This window comes from Haemaphysalis longicornis, unplaced genomic scaffold (assembly GCF_048455015.1).
Source record: "Haemaphysalis longicornis isolate Haplotype H1 unplaced genomic scaffold, Haemaphysalis longicornis Haplotype H1 scaffold_1, whole genome shotgun sequence".
Classification (NCBI taxonomy): domain Eukaryota; kingdom Metazoa; phylum Arthropoda; class Arachnida; order Ixodida; family Ixodidae; genus Haemaphysalis; species Haemaphysalis longicornis.
Window position 1 is genome coordinate 377,666,486 of NW_027526203.1, and position 16,989 is coordinate 377,683,474.

The window sequence follows — 16,989 nt, forward strand, 5'->3', positions numbered from 1 at the left end:
TAACGCGAGGATATGTTTTGAGATTGGTGCGAGATTACGAGAAGTTGCGTGGCTTGAAAAAAAGTTCATTGAAATGTGGGGCCTAAGACTTCGGCGTGGTTTGTCCTTGAGTGCAAAACGCGATGCGTGCGTCTATAATCGGGTTCGTGAAGTGAACTTTTTGGCTCGTTGTGGTGTTATAAAATGCTGAGTTGTTGCTGTGCTTCGAAGCGCGATTGCGAGCCTCGGGGATCGAACGGTCAGCACGAAAGTTGCGGGCTGTGCTGCGGCGCCGCGACCTGTTCAGGCAGTGCCCAATAGCTGCAGGACTGCATGGTTGCCATAGCACGCGACTAATAACACTTGACGAATGTGAAGTGAAATTCAGTGCCAAAATCTAGGTGGCTAAACAGTAACGCTACTCAAATGACCATGGGGTGAACGTGCGCCCCACGGACTGAAACGGGTAGGCTGGTTGGGCTATGCGACCGTTAGCTCGAAGTTGCTCAACTGTTGCCGTGACTACACTCATTCGTACAATGCAGCCTGGGATTACAAAAATAATTTTTTTAGCATTGAAACGCTAAAAAAACACGCCACAATTGCAGATCCCTTAAATTTGATAATGTCAACGGCAGTCTTGTTGTCAGTGTTGCGTACAGCTGCAACACAATATCACTAGTTAGGAAGAAGGTAGTGCAGTTAGAACTTTGTGATACTCTTAAAAAATTCTTTCACGTAAGGCTGTTTCAGTGTTCTGTGTATCCAAAACTGATTGGAATGTGGACTTGACCCTTCAAATTGCTGAAATTATGATTTTTTAAGCTCACAAGATGATGTATTAAATGTCCCTAAATGCTCCAAATCAAGATTCTTCTGCTCCAAAATCGAAATTTTGCTGCTCCGGAAACTGCTCCCAAATCTCTTTGGGCTGTCTCACCCCTGGTAATGGCGAAGTCTCAGAAGAGCAACAGCAGAGAGCGGAGTACGTTTAGTGCTTTGTTTGCATGCTGCCGGAACCATCCGGAGCAGCAAAGAGCAAGGAAGGAGTGCGGAGTACGTTCTGTGCTTTGTTCGCACGCCGCAACATTTTTATGGAGCAAGAAGGTTTGTTCTGTGTTCAGCAGGTGGCACTCTGCAAGCTTGCAATTTTTAAACTTTGAGCCATGCCATTCGAGCTCACGTCTCTGGCTACTGTTGAGATTTCTTTTTGTTGGAATGCGTTTTTAGCATTTCTGCAGTCTCCTGCAGCATGATATCAAGTTACTGCGATCATCTACGGTATCAGCAACTATGCTGAGATAAAAACATATTCCCGCTGCATTTTCTATTCAGAGTGACAAAAAAGTAAATTCTAGAGAAGAAAAGGGGAGAGGGTTCATTAACTCTTTCCTTAGTGCCAGGAAAAGACCCGTTTTCATAAGGTGCAGGAAAATTTTTTTTATTGTTATATAAAAATTTTTTCATGTTTATTGTAATATACCAAAATGTAGACAAATAAATGCGCTTTTTAATGATATAAGTATAAAACGTGTGTGTGCAACACAATAGCAGAAAACAAATCCCAAACAACAACATTTTTGCAACTACCGCAAAAAAATTTTGGAAATGTGAGCATGGGGCGCACAAATAAGTCAGTAAAAAAATTTCAAGATACTATACGTTTTGTGGCACGTTTATATAGCTAACTATCCTAAAAGTTTCAACAGTACACGTAAAAAATTGTTAGCACAGCAAAAAAAAAGTTATTACGGGACCATTTTCTGGGGGTGCAAGAAAAAAATGTTTATCTGCAGATAAACATTTTTGCAGATAAACAACTCTGCTGTGCTCCAATAGAGGTGTAGGCGAGGCAGTTGCACTATCCCCATGTAGATAAGGAGTCCGATGAACTTCATCATTTCATCTGGGGAAACATTTTTCCATGATCCGTCACGTTCCGAGTACGTTGGTTTCTCGAGGATGTGCGCCCAGGCATATTTATTTGTGTTCTCGCACATTGCAGTAACTAGTTCCGCTGTAAAAATCAGCAAGAAGAAATCCACGGCTCGAAGAACCCGACTAGCGCTGCTCCGTCGCGCCATGCCCAGATCGACCCCCGGTCTCCGTCTTGGACAAAACTTCACGCGTTGTGCAGCGGGAGGCATCTAATCGCGCCCATAGGACGTAGAGACCCTGCGGATAGAGATAATAACAGTGACAACATGCTCGGTCCCCTCGCAGGCGCTCAAAAACGCGATAAATCCCGGAAAAAAAATTCACCGTCGAGCTGACGAAGATGTTCCAGGTTTATTGAGGGCTTCATCGCTGTCGGTGCTAAACTCTGATGATAGGGAATCTTCTTCAGGGCCACTGCTACCACTTTCATCAGAAAAATCGACTGTGGCAACGCTAGAATCGCGAGAAACACGACGACTCCTTTCAGACCCGGCGCCCGATGACGACGCCATGGCTGCCGCTATCGCTAGGCGCTCGCTTATCTTCCCAGCAAGGTAAAAAATCACCAGGTCTCCGGAAACCAAAACCGAAACTGACACGGGTTGTGTGCTTCCTGAGCTTCATTTCAGATGGCACCTCACGTCCATGGAGCGCGTTGGTGCGCGGCAATTTCAACTTGAATCCATCGATCAAATTGATCGAAATTGAATAGGCGCGGTAAGGAAAGAGTTAAATGACACAAGTGGGTTTATTACGCGAGTAAATACGGTATCTTTCGGCGTGATCGTTTCTCAAACCGTCCAAATACATTGAGAACCCTGATGACATAACCCGTGCGGCATAAAAAGAACAAATGGAACGCACGCTTCGCTTGGCACACAGATAACACAGCCAGGTGCGGCCGAGTGGTAAAACGCAACACATAAACAAACCAACACAAGGTTCGCGGCAATATTAGCATAAGTAAAGAACCAAGCCTAAACTGCTTCTTGGCTGCGTTTGAAATCGGTTACCTGGTCGTACCAGCCACTGTCATGCCTATGAAGTACCTCTAAAGGGGCTTTTGGGGCTGTCCTTACTGTCTGGAGCGATTGCAATTACAGTCGAACCCCGCTACAACGAACGCCGCTTCAACGAAATTTCCGCTTCAACGAAATATTTCCAATTCCCCGTCAGCCAGCCATAGAAGTCCATGCAACAAAGTCCTCGCCACAACGAACCATTTGTCAGGCTTGCTTTCGCTTCAACGAAATTTTCGATGATTTGGACTGGGTTTGAACAATTACTTTACAATAAAATAAGCATAGCGCCAGCTATCTGTAACTTTTTATACATTCAGGACGCTTAGTTTCACCGAAAACATGCGCGGTGCGGCCACACCGCAAAAAAAAAAAAAAAAAAAAAAAAAAAAAAAAAAAAAAAAAAACTCATAGGCTGATGGTGATAACGATGTGGCTGGCCGTCTTTACATGAAGCGCAGGCCCGGTTCGCCAAGCCGGAGCTACAGCCAATCCGTATCCAGTTAAAATCGCACAAATGTGCTCCGCTGCTGGCGCGGCGCCGTCATGTATGCGTTGTGAGCAGCTCTCCTTGCCGTTTTCCTTCTACCATAGCCAAGAGCAAAAATCATGTTTGCGTGTTTGGTCTTGAAGCCAAGTCATCCTATCTTAGTCATGAGCGCGCAGTTGTGTTAAATGCAAGCGCGCGCGTCTAACCTGCCAAGGTCAGTAGCTGCCGCGCCGTGTCAGATGATAAGATAACGGCACTGCTCCTGCTACAAGTGAGAGGGGGGCTTCCGACGGCCTAGCAGCTATCTGCAAGTAATCAGCTCGGTGGACACGCCTTGTTGTACAGCAATACGTTTTGCGCCTGCATTTCTTCACCCCACTCCGCAACGCGTTCTTCGCGTGCAGTGAAAGAACAGATAACCATTGGTATGTTCGTTATCCGAATAAACATGACGTTATTGCGCATCACTCCTTTTTCTAAACATTGTATTATGCTGCCAATGATGCGGAAGCATACGGGGCTATTTTTCTGGCCTTTCCGTGGTGTGTTGCGGCAGATTTCGCCTCAACGAATTTTCGCTTCAACGAAATTTTTCGCACGTCCCGTCAATTTCGTTGTAGCGGGATTCGACTGTAGTCTAAAGTGTAGAACTCAGTCCACCAAGTTTTTCGGCCTGGTATTTTTTGACGATAAACTTATCTACTATTCTCATCGGGAACAGTATGTGAGAACACAGGTGTGTAAATTCCTGACACCAAATTATCTTTTTCTTTTTCTTTTTTTTTTAAGTGGGTATGTTTGGAAAAAAGATTAGATAATCACATGTCTGCTTAATAACTAAGATATAAGCTTGGGCGTGTTGGTATAGCGTTCTTGGAACAGCGCAAAGGGATGAGGACGAGGCGTAGACGGGACCATCATTACTAAACAGCGCAACAAAAACACGGACTATAGCTGAGGTACACAGGACGAGCGCTCGTCCTGTGTACCTCAGCTATAGTCCGTGTTTTTGTTGCGCTGTTTAGTAATGATGGATAACCAACTCGCCCAATACTGCACTTTGCGTAGACGGGACACAGCGCAGTGTCCCGTCAGCGCTGTGTCCTGTCTACGCCTCGTCCTCATCCCTTTGCGCTGTTCCAAGTGTGCTTAATAGTTTGCTGCCACGTAAGGTGCCTTCTGTGGAGCCACTGCCAGTCTTAGGGCTTTTCCTAATTCGCGGCAGGGGCGTACTAACACAGTCTTCAAAATACTGTACTATTAGATGTGGTCTGGTAAAGGTACAGGCAGTCTTTAGTACCTCAGGTGTATTTTCTACTTCTCCTCGATGTTTTAACAAATAACTGAGAGAATCACTCTCGTCTCTTTTGTTGTCATTTTCCAGGTCTGTGTGGAAGTAATAGAGACATTACTCACATACACTCAACCTCAGCTTAGCCCTGCAGAAACAGAGGAAGGCAAGTATCAATGCTGACTGCTTTCTAATAAATTTGAACTGAGTGCCATTTTTAATGGCTGTCTTGTGGAATGGCTGCTGTAATAGTTCCCGACACAAAACATAAACCAACCAGGAAACTATTTCTTTTTTCTTGTCTGTTCTGTGACCTGGCACGTTCCTATGCTGCTTGTCGTGTGTTTCCAACAAACTCCGCTAGTCGTTCTAAGGGTAAATCTTCGCATTCGCCCTGTAGCGTTCACGTATGTGAACAGGAAATGTGGAACTCTGGCTGTGAAATGTTGCCTGTGCACACCGACGGGAATACAAGCCACATTTGTTGTTGCGGGATTGTATTGCTGTGCATGCTTTGTGTTCGCAAAGTGGGGCAGGCAGACTGCAGGCATTCGCTACTGGAACGCCCTGCCCTGTATTTGATTGATTGATTGTAGGGTTTAACGCGCCGACGCAACGCAGGCGATGAGGCGCGCCGTAGTGGAGGGCTCCGGATTAATTTTGACCACCTGGGGATCTTTAACGTGCGCCGAAATCTCGTACACACGGGCGTTTTTGCTTTTCGCCTCCATCAGAAAAGCCCTGTATTTGAACCCACCAGAATTAAAGCTGTCGTCTGCTATGGCATGACACTAGGTGTATGTGCATGTGCAGATTTCTTTAATATCCGATCAAATAATACATTATTTGTTGTTAAACTTTGGTCAGAGTTTTGGTATTTGAAAATTTCGTAGTGTTCGGCACCAATTCTCAATTCACCAAGCTCGCTTTCATTTGACAAATGCACGTTCTTCTGTCAGCAAGTTAGGATCAGACTTGTGTTCGTAGTGGTACTAATCTTTGATAGTTTACAAGCAAGTAGCAGTTACCAGTGAAAGGAAGTAATGGTTGTAAACCTAAATTGTAATGGCATGCAACTCATTCTTCACATGCTTAGCATGAGCACGGACATCCCGTATATGTTTTCGCATGCTTCTGAGACATTGTGAACATGTATGCCTTTTTACTGTTTAGTGTCCTTCTCTTCATTTGCTTTTTTTAAATAATTGTGCCCTTTTGTCCCTTGGGGACCTGTTCCATTTTAATAGTAGCAGCCCTATCATGAGGGCATGTTTACAGCTGTAGTGAGCAATTGCTGTGGCTTAGTTGGTCCTCCTGCCCCAGGATAGTGACGTGGCTGTTTGTGGCACTGTTTGTGGCACATAACAAGGCGATGTGTCCTCTTTACGTGTCACATGAACCCTGTTGAGTTCTCATTGAAGGGCTAGTTGTTTTTATGTGGCCATTTGGGTTATTCGCTTTGAAATTATTTGAAGCAAATCATTATTCACTTTAAAAGCAACAAATCACTATTCAAATATGCCTATATGGTACACGTCATTGTTTTTATTGTTGTGCTATGTTGGTGTGTTTTGTTTTGAATAGGCAAGTGGGGTTGCTTTTGTTCTGTGTATTTTTCATCATTTTTACTGCATTGAGTACTGACGCCAGCACCGTTATGTTTTTGTGATTGCAAGATGCGATGTAGGTCTATTACAGGCTAACATTCATGGTTTTTTTTTTTTTTTTTTTTTTCAGCTCTGAACAAGAGTTTGTGGACGCAGATGGTGTCGGAGGTGCTCAAGTTCTTGATGCGCGGACCATGTACCTTTTTGACTGGGCTTACTGTTTTTTCGGAGTTACTTCCCCTGCCTTTACCACTGCAGATTAGAGAGGTGAGGCAACATTGTTCTGTGTGCAGGGTAGCTTGTTAGACTTCAAAAACAAAAAAAGCCCCTTATTGTTCACTATACTGTAGCTATACCTAACAAAACCGCTTGCTTGTTTTTGTTGAAATTCTTTAGAGGCTGTATTTTCTGGCCTATTTTATTTCACAGCAATTTATGACAACCATAAAATGGTTATTTTGATGGAATAACAAAAGTATAAACACCACAGCCAGTTTGCATTGAAGGGTGGCACCTTCTATCAGCTTAATTCTTTCGTTACGGTGGAAAAATGGCTGATTTTGTGGGCTTCCACAATTTTTTTTTCATGAGCTGCTGGACACATTTAGCATTGCTATGCACATAATTGTAGCTTATAGATTGCTCTTTCAAACAAATAGCAGCAGTATTGTGAAAAGTACAATTATTTACAGTTTATTGATCAAATAAAAAGGGAAAAAATTACAAAAAGTATACACACAAAACATGTAGGTGATTGTACTGAGACTAAAAATTATTTTAGGAATTCTAAGATATAAGAGTTGTTTCTATGTTCCTAAGCCCGGCCGCGGCGGCCGCTTTTCTGATGGAGGCGAAAAGCAAAAACGCCCGTGTGTACGAGATTTCGGCGCACGATAAAGATCCCCAGGTGGTCAAAATTAATCCGGAGCCCTCCACTACGGCGCGCCTAATCGCCTGCGTTGCGTCGGCGCGTTAAACCCCACAATCAATCAATCAATGTACACCAAGTTTTCGATTTTTGCGGGCCTGCCAACCTAGCAGCCCCGACGGCTGTGCCACTCCTCAAAGCCACTCGAGAGTAGGTCGATCTCTCTAAAACATGCATCTAAGCATACTTGTTTGTGTTCTCACGCAAAATTCTTATCACTTCAGTGGTAAAAAACAAGAGCAAAAAATCCAGCACTTTTGAGAAGTGGCTTGCGTTGCTCCGCAGCTCTACTTTTACATGAATGCCAGGCTATCTTGAAGGTGATAACGCGATACGGCGCAGTGTATTTGGCAAAATATCCCCGCCACATGTTGTCCAGACCCTACACATGCAAAAATTGCAGTCGTCAGATAAGAAGCATGTTTTGTTCATAAGTACAGCACGAAGTAAAAAATAAACCTTACCCCAAGCACTTGTCGAAGTCAGGCCATTCAATGGGAGCGTCTTCATCAGAACTAAAATCCGATGAACCCACAGCGTTGCTGGGGTCATCACTGCTGCTCGGGTAAGAAAAATCAGCAGCTGCAGCTGCCAAAGCATTTGCCACAGCTGTCTGCTTTTGAAAAGCGTGCCGTGAAGTGGACGCTATTTTTTGGCTACTCGCCACTATCGTGGGTTCAAATTTCACTCTCGACGCTATCTCCACAAGCGAAATGTAAACAAACAATAATGAAATCGAAAAAGGAGTTGCCAGTAAATATGCCAGATGGCATTACAGTGGAACACCGATAATACGACTTTCAAGGGACCGCGAGAAATCGTATGATCGGGGTGTCGTACGACCGGGATGTGGGTAAATGTTGGCCTAGTAGACCGTCTCACGCGACAGGTGGGCTAAGAACTTATTTAAACTACGGGATTGGGTGCATTTTCGCGCGATTTGTGAACCTTTATCTGAAATCCCAAGTTTAAAATTAAGAAACGTCTACGTTGTGCCCTCCGCCCCTCCACGGCGGCCGAGCTAGCTCGCCGGCGAAGCACCTGCCAGCCCCACGCCTTGCGCGTGCGAGATAAAGCCGACGTGGTCTAGCAAATTGAGAGGGGAAAAAGGAAGTGGAAACTGGCCGGGCTAAGCGAAACGAGCGATAGCACAAGGCGGAGATAAAAAAAAAAAAATTACCGTACAGGGTGGGGACACCCTTTGAACGGTCCCTTGCCGTCCCTATGGGGTCAAAGTGCTCAACGCATGGGTGTTTTTGTTTCTCACAATACCCAGCAACGCGAAATAGATAAGATGATTCAAACTTTGGGAGTAAACCGTGTTGCGGCGAAAATTATAGCGCGGTCTTGCTACAGGGCCTTGCTGCAGCGGCCAGCGAGTGACCCAAAATGGTGGGACCAACGTATACGTGTCTCCAACCTTGCGGCGGCCGCATGTGGATGCAGGTATCCTGGTAATGAAAGAAGCAGAGTGACAACGCCGCTTTGAAAGACACTGATAAGGAGAGAGCAGAGAGATGGGGACAGAGCGTCGTGGAAGGAAGAAACTTGATCGAGCGGGCGAGGAAAGCGGGTGTCCAGTCATTGCCGTTAAGTTGCGTTGTGGTCCATTCGTCGGCGGCTCGATGGGAGCTTCGAATTCGTGATCAACCAGCCACTTGAACCTTGAACTATGACTTCGCGCGGTTGGCACAATGGCGTACAGCTGCCTTGTGGGGCTGTCTAAGGTTAACTGCCGCTCACAAGTACCCGCCTGCTTGCTTGCGTCTGTTCACCGAGTGGTGTCGCCTGCATGCGGACATTTGAACATCAAGCAGCGTCAAACGGGGCTAAGAATAAAGGTCGGGGTGAGGCGGCGAAGTGACGTAAAATATGGGAAAAACGCCGGTTTATCCACGCCAGGGTCTGTTGTATGAAGCGGACCGCATGCACCCGAGCGTCATATCATCGGGGTTTTTATTGCATTGTTTCTATGGGGAGTTTGCCGGGACCGCGGTGATCTGTCGTAAGAAGCGGGTCGTTGTAATTCTGGGGGACTTACCAGCGGGGTTCCACTGTAGTTGTTTGCATGGTGCTGTTTGTAGCTTTCGCGGTATGTTTCGTGGGAATAATCAGAAATCTGTGTCCGGTGGCTTATGGTGCCATAAGGAAAGAGCTAAATTTAGATGAAAGAGGCTGCAATACTGGTTTTGTCTTTGCCCTGCCAGTCTCCAGCTGCAACACGCTGTTCATTATTAATTACCTCTGCTTGATTGTTTCGAATTATTTCTGCTTGTACAATGGGAAAAGTGTTGCATACTTCTTTTGCATTTTTTCATGCAATTGACACATTTGTTAGTTGTTTTCATGCATAGTCAAGTCTTGATGTGGTGATATTTATGATTCATGTCGGACATTTTCACTCATTGCAGCCTCTTCGTGCTGAGGACCTGTCTAAAGTGGTGAACAGCCGTAAGCTCTGGAGTGCCCACTTGCATTCTCTGAGCAGCGAAATCCAGGAGATTGTAGGCACCCTCAGCTGTGAGTGTTGTCATTCTGCATTGTTTTTGAAGGAACACTTTCAGCTTGTTTGTATGTTCCAAGGATGCTGGGTTGGATTTTTATTTACCCCCCTTTTTTGCACCTGTTCTTGAAGTTTTGCTCGCAGTAGAGTCCCATGGCACGAGTGCCCTACAGGGCATAAGTTGGCAGGCTCACTCACGAGTGAGTGGTGAGTGAGCCTCACCATCGTTTTGGACTGGCAGCGAGTGCGAGCGCCACACGCAGTGAGCCCCGGCCACCACTCGCGAGTGCGAGGGCCACTCGCGGTGAGCCACGCTGTCCACCCGCTAGTGCGTGTGCCACTTGCCTTGAGCCGTGTGCCACTTTGCGAGGGCGAGCGCCACTTGCTGTGAGCTGCAAATCGTGTGAGTGCACTCGCGCGATTTTCGGGGCTTACCGCGGTGAGCGCCACTCTTGCCCTTGTACTCGCTGTCGGCTGTTAGTTGCCGCAGCCACTCGCTGTGACGGTTGTTAATAGACAGCTTTAGTTGGGCGTTCCGGGCGTTAGCGTATTGCTGGGCGTAAGGCGGAGCGTATGCTCGTCGCGATGCAACCATGGATAGTTTTAGTACAACGTTTTTTGTAGCGTGTGCTAACGCTTCGGCACCGCGCATTGAACCCAATGCGGAGTACCCAAATTTGCCCTTTTTTACGTGGCTATCCAAGGCAAGCTGTAGCTGGACAGTGAGTTCTCCCCCCAACCAGCGAGCTCAAGGAACATTAAAATCATGGATACCCGCACATGAAGGCGAGAATGTGTCCAAGACCAACACGAACCACCTGTGCGAGTACTGTAACAGCTCGCACATGCGGCTGTGCGAGCACTAACCTACCATGCCGCCGCCCCCAGCCATTCTGTCAAGTGGTTCTGCACAAAGGACCGCATGACCAACTACGGTGAAATTACCAAAGCTTATCGATTAGCCCGCCGAACCTTCTCATCCCCACACCCGGGTCTGAGCCGAGCAGAAGCTGTCATGCTACGCCAACTACAGACAGGATCGGTACCCACCCCTGCATCGATACCCACCCCTGCACAGGATCAATACCCACCCCTGCACAGTGTTTGTGCGGCTTGGCAGGCTCCATTTCGGGCCTTCAAGAATTTTCGTCTGCACCGTCGGTGCACCCTTGGGTGCGATCCGAGAACGTTGCGCTACCCGTGTGAAACATGAAGAGTTTGCAGTTAAACTCCACAGATAAGAGGAAGTGAGTAATAGGAATGCTTCGTATATTTTGTTTAGTCGCTACACCCGGGTGAAGTGTATCACTAAACCGCCGTGTCAGGCTCCCCGCTGTTTGATTTTGCGCGTCTCATTAACGTCGCATGCCATGCTTAGTAGTATTTGTCACATGGTCCTCGCATATTTCCGAGCTGAATAAAATGATTATGCCGAGCACTGCATGTTGCTTCAAAGCCTTGGCGTTGCACGATTGAGCGAAACAATTCCGATGGGTGTATCGTATCTTCCCCTGATACTGAATCTAGGTAAGACGGTCTTTTTTATCCTACTTCTAAGATTTTTACAATCGAAACCAACGCTAACACATTGAAAAAAATAACGCCGTCCAGCTACAGCTTGCCTTGGTTAGCCACGTAAAAAAGGTCAAATTTGGGTACTTCGCATTGGATTTAACAGGTGGCACCGCAAGCTTTAGCGAACGCTACAAAAAACGCTGTACTAAAACTATCATGGGCGCGTTGCGGCAAGCGTCGCTTTACACCCGGGTTTACGCTAACACCCAGAACTCCTAAATCTGTCTTTTGTCATCACTACACTCCTCCATGGGGCACCATGGAGTTCACTCTCTGGTGGGGTGTTGATGTAGGGATACAATTTGGATGGACTTGTGACGCCGTAATGCACTGATACTTTTCCGTGTCATAAGACTCGGGAACGGACTGTTGCACACACTTGCGTGCGAGTGGTGAAGGCGAGTGATCACTCGTACAGGTGGTGAGGGTGAGTGGTGAATGTGAGTGCGAGTGGGGACGGTGGGAGGTGAGCGTGAGTGCGAGGGGTCATGGCAAGTGGTGAGTGAGTACGTGAAGAAAAGTGAGTGCGAGTGAGTGGCTTCCAGTTTTGCCAAGGTATGCTACAGGGTCACTAAAAGCTGAATAATTTTTTGTTTTAAATGCGGAGTCCCACCTCGTGAACCTTTTGGCTTTCCTGAGACAACTAACGGTGTCTTGTTTGTTTGGAAATAAATTAAAGCTGGCATTTCTCTCCCATTCACAAAAACATTCTCTACCGGCTGTAATGAAGCCTATTGCTCCCTTGTGGTGCTGCTCCCTAGGAGTTGGTGTAGAAAATGCCCATTCCTGAGTGGGAATCAGTGAGGCTGGCAGCTGGCTAGCAGCAGAGCTGATTATACTAGTAATCAGACTTTCCTTCTGGCTGTTGTATGTGGTGGCAGAAAGTTGGGATGTTGGCTATCATATTGACATTGACAAAGAAAAAAGAAAACGTATTGCCTGAATGCCTTGCCTGCAGTAGCGGGCCTCCATCAGAAAAATGAAAAGGCCTCTGTGTCGGACTTTGGTGCACATTAGAGATCCCCAGGTGGACGGAGTTGATCCCAAGCCCTCCAGTACTTTGCACCTCATAGCCCAGCTGTAGCTTCGGCGTGTTATCGCCCACAATTTCTTCTTTAAACATGAGAGATGGCACGCAATCTGTACCAGCTGTCAGGAAAGGTTGGAGACTGCTGCCTTTTACACAATCACATTAGCCCTGAAGGGGAAGACTTTGCTGCTGTCCCTTTTGTCTTCCGTTGCTAGCTGGCTCAAGAGGTAAGAAGGGCAGCAAGCGTGTCCTTCTCATGCCTTCTAGATAAAAAGGAAGCCTCAGCACTGCGTCAATAATGACGCATTCAACCGTGAAGTTGAATGAACTGGATCCTGCAGTCTCTTTTTAATTGTCTGGGTAAAAAAAAATTACGCAAAACAAGAAAAACATTGCTGCAGTAAAATGATACCTGCCTATGGTATTATGGAGGGAGAGTCAGAGACGTCATGGAGAGGCTTTCTCCTTATCTGGAGGGTGTTGATCTTCCATGCAGGTTGAGATGAGTTTGCAGGTGCTGCTGAAGTTGCAGTGAAGTTTTGGGCTTGTTGAAGGCTGAGTAAAACCGTTACATTACTATGTTTTTTTTTTTTTTTGTGGCCAGCCTAGTTATAACAATGACTTACTGGTGGCACTCCGATATTGTTCTAAGTGGGTTGGACTATTGGACTATATTTGCATTAATAAACAAGCAACTGATGCTGCTGCAATCAACTAATATAGGCCAACTTGTTTTTACACTTTAGTGTCTCGCTATGAAAGAATGAAAACGTCCTTACTTTACTGCCAACAGGCACTGTCATCCCGGTACTGGAAAAGCTTTTAATCCTTTGCTTTTTTTGTGTGTGTGTGTCTAGTCGTCGCTTTCATCCTAGCCACCTAAGAAAACTTTCTGGATCAATTTTCTGCGAGCTGTGAGGCTCTTATTTTCTTATCCCTGTGCATAACTACTTTTCGTTAGTAATTTATTGCCCTTGGTTTAGGAGCAGTGGCATAAGCTACGAGGGGAAGATTCCCAACTGACTTTCTTACTCTGAGCTCAAACACAGGCTGCGTAGCGAACGAGAGCAGTGTTCACGGCGGTTCAGTGGCAGAGGTGGCTTGTACAAGGAACTGGTCGTGCACTCCCCGCGCAGACTCGACGTGCCCGTCGGTGCAGCAGCTGCTGCGGCGCGTGTGCGTCCAGCTGTCGGACTTGGCCGCCCCGTCTGCATCGGTGGTGGCCCGGGCCGTGATGGATGCGCTGTACGGCTCCCTGGTACACCCTTGCTACGGCAGCAGCATGGCAGGGGAGGTGGTCCGGCCCCTGACGCCCCAGAACTGGCCCCCGACACCGGGCACCCTGAGCCTGCTGGACCAGATTGCCTTCATGCTCACGCACGCCCCCTTCAAGATGGCCATGCTGCACGCCATCAAGTCCGGGTGAGGGCAGGGCTAGAGAGTGAGAAGTCTGTCCCATGAATTCACCACACCTGGGGCAGTTGAACAGTTCATGTCAGGCTCAACATCTACCTAGCAGTCTCCGCATGCTCTCAGCTTTCTTATTGTTTTGCATACATTGTGTATGTCATGTGTCAAACTATCGATCGTATTGAATGACTTTCTGTTCCCTTTTTAGTTTTTAGTTCTGTGTATCCTGGTTCCTCCATAGGAAGCTTGATCACAATTGTATAAGGGAGTTCACCGGTGTTTGCGTGCCCCTTTGCCCAATTTTCACGACCAGTAGGGGAGCCGGGAAGGTTGACTTGGTGAATGAAAAAATTAAACACGATCACACAGTTGGGTGTGAAATGAACGACATTGCAGCTGTAGTGATAATTAGGCAAAAATGGGGGGGGGGGGACATTGTGTTGATTTTGTGATATCCTGCTATGTTAATGTTAGCACATGCATGATAATTAACAAACACACAATTTTTTATCACTCTGGCATCATCAAGGTGTTTCCATGCCAACTTTCAAAGGCACTTGTACACTCGATAAGCAGCCACTTGCTCGTCCCACCGCCAAAGAGGTTGCCTCACTCTGCACGCCGCCTTTAGCCGCAGGGAGAGAGAGAAAGCACACCAAAGATGAGGGTGCACAAAACGCCTTTGCCATTTTTTTCTGGCCCCCCTTCCTCCTCAACTTCGTTTTACGCTAGGGTCATATTCCACAGTGCCATCACAAAAACTAGGGATGCGCCGCTTGTAGTAAAACCACCGATAATATTTTTTTGTGTGTGTGTCGTAAGCGATGCACCAATCGTAATTACACAGCTTTGGGGCCACCATTGCGACCAGCCACTTCTCAGTGGCCCTGTAAGAAAACAAACAGGAAGAAAACAAGTGCGACGTTACGGGGGTGCCTGCTGCATTGAGTTTTTTTCATTTATTTTCAATCTTTTTTCCCCTCACATTTTGTGTCGTCCCCTCACCTACCTTTTCCTTTTTTTATCTCGTAGGTCTTTCCTATGCCTCCCCTCCCCCGAAACTAAATCTTGTGTATGCTACAGTACCAGGGCAACAATTTCATTGGAAGTAGTACTTAAAAGCGTTGTCACAAAAAATGGAACAGGTGCTTTTTACGTTCTCTGTGGGCCTGCTCTGCACAGGCAGTCGACTTGAAAACCATCCACGCAGGGGTGGTGGGTAACAACCTGATGCCAGTCATGCGTGCTTACTGTTGGCATGGGTGGGGCTGCAAGAGTTGTGTGAACACAAACACCATTCTAACACAGTGAAGCTCCGTTATGTGCTGCTGTTGTATGGGCGGGTGACATTTTGAGATTTTGCTTGTGCAGTGGGCACAGAAAGCGATGCTCTGGGGACAGTGGCAGCATGTAGTGGTTTGACACGTCTGGTGATTTTTCATCCTACTGTAGCGAAAAAAAATTACGCCCACCTCCCCTCGCGGGAACCCTGGTGTGATGCGACGCTGAAGGGGGTTCCATTGTGCGTTTCCGTTGGGTCGATTAATCGAATTCAGTGAGCAATCGTCGGATAATGCGAGAGAGAGAGAGAGCAAGCGTAGCGCGGACGACCGTCGACTGAGAGACCGGCCGGAGCGCGGCACTCATATGCGCAGCGCGCCCGAAGGAGAGGAGACCGCGGAGAGAGAGGGCGCTACACATGCGCACGTGCCGCCGCCCACCGGCGGAGTAAGAGAGCACGCCGCACTGCGTGCGCCACAGATGTTGGGGGAGAGGGCGCGCTATCACGGCGAGAGGAGGAGGGGCGCAGCGGTGCGGACAACAACGGACGCACGCAGGAAGGACAGGGCCGCCGACAAGAGATGCTCTCAGCGTCGCATCTAAAATTCGTTTGTGCATCTGTAATTGTTCCTGTCAATGCGAGACAGCACGGAAAGTATGAGCATAGAAATAAGTAATCTCCACTAACAAAAAGATGCGAGCAGCTTGTCTTTTTCTTCCCCTCACACTTTTTTATTGTCCTTGATGGTGCACACAGTAACCTGCAGAAATACGGTTAGCAGTCTCATATGACTAGCAGTTTTGGCTTGGTATGTATGGGTATGTTGCATGAAAGTCCAAAATGTGCATTGTTGTCGTATTTAAATGTGGTGCTAAATGAGTGGAAAACTTTTGCAGTGGGAAGTACCTGGACCTGTTCAACTACATGCTGACTTTATTCAACTTGTCCAGTGATGAGCCAACGCACATTCAAATACAGGACTGCATTCTGGTGAGTAAGATAAACTTTTTAAATGATTCATTGTTGCATGCTGCTGCCCACGTAAAAAGAATGTCCTGCATAGTTTAAAACTGTGACAGTGATGCCTCTCTGCGCCATATGCGCCAAATTGTGCCAAACGAGGATTCTTGCGCCATACTGATAAAAACCTACGAAATTGCGCCGAAGTGCTCCAAAATAACCATCGTGGCTTTAGAGGGTGACATTTCGCGCTGGGACTGCAACTTTGAACAGGTTCTCGAGGCAATAGAAAGTTAAAGAAGCTACCGAAGGCATCGTGTGGTGCCGTGGCGAGCGGGAAAGATAGCAGAGATAGGGCATAGTGGCATGTAGGACCACTAGATAAGCTTATTTTTAGTGGCTCTAGTGGCATGCTGCTCCCTGGGTCGCCATCACTGACGGCCATAAGATGACTCCTTACTAGCACTATTTCGTGCGTGGGCCGGCTGTAATAGAGTATGATGCAGTGCAAAAAGGTTTCATTTTTTTCACTTTTTGATTCTGAGGTTTAACGGGCTAACGCTACACAGGCGATAAGGCGGGCCGTAGTGGAGGGCTCCGGATTAATTTTGACCGCCTGGGGATCTTTAATGTGCGGCGAAATCTCGGAACACACAGGCGGTTTTGCTTTTCTCCTCCGTCAGAAAAGTGGCTGCCGCGGCCAGGAATATTTGTTCACATTTGCTCTCGAGCTCCAGTTTAGTGTGCATGTTTGGCTGATGCCGCGGCGCACCGAAAACATTGTCAATTGGCGCGCTGAAACTGGCAAGGGCTCCTTTGGATTGGGATCCTATCAATGCAAATGACAAATAATTATGCATAGAAAAGTCGAGCTGTAATGCCTTGATGGCTTAAGTACCGCCGCTAACATTTGCATTGCCGTCCTTACCTTAAGTTTGCGTAGCACACGCCTGTGCTGGCACCGACTTTCCCTGATT

The 16,989-nt window shown here is 47.1% G+C and overlaps 1 protein-coding gene across 1 annotated transcript in view; it reads left to right on the forward strand.

Annotated features, from left to right (window-relative positions):
* Positions 1 to 16,989, forward strand: part of Vir (VIR_N domain-containing protein) — a 182,552-nt gene that overhangs the window by 97,472 nt on the left and 68,091 nt on the right. Inside the window, exons 28-32 of the mRNA XM_077686406.1 lie at positions 4,811 to 4,883; positions 6,455 to 6,591; positions 9,664 to 9,772; positions 13,497 to 13,782; positions 15,949 to 16,042. Coding sequence (XP_077542532.1) covers positions 4,811 to 4,883; positions 6,455 to 6,591; positions 9,664 to 9,772; positions 13,497 to 13,782; positions 15,949 to 16,042 — 699 coding nt within the window. The remainder of the gene's footprint in view (positions 1 to 4,810; positions 4,884 to 6,454; positions 6,592 to 9,663; positions 9,773 to 13,496; positions 13,783 to 15,948; positions 16,043 to 16,989) is intronic.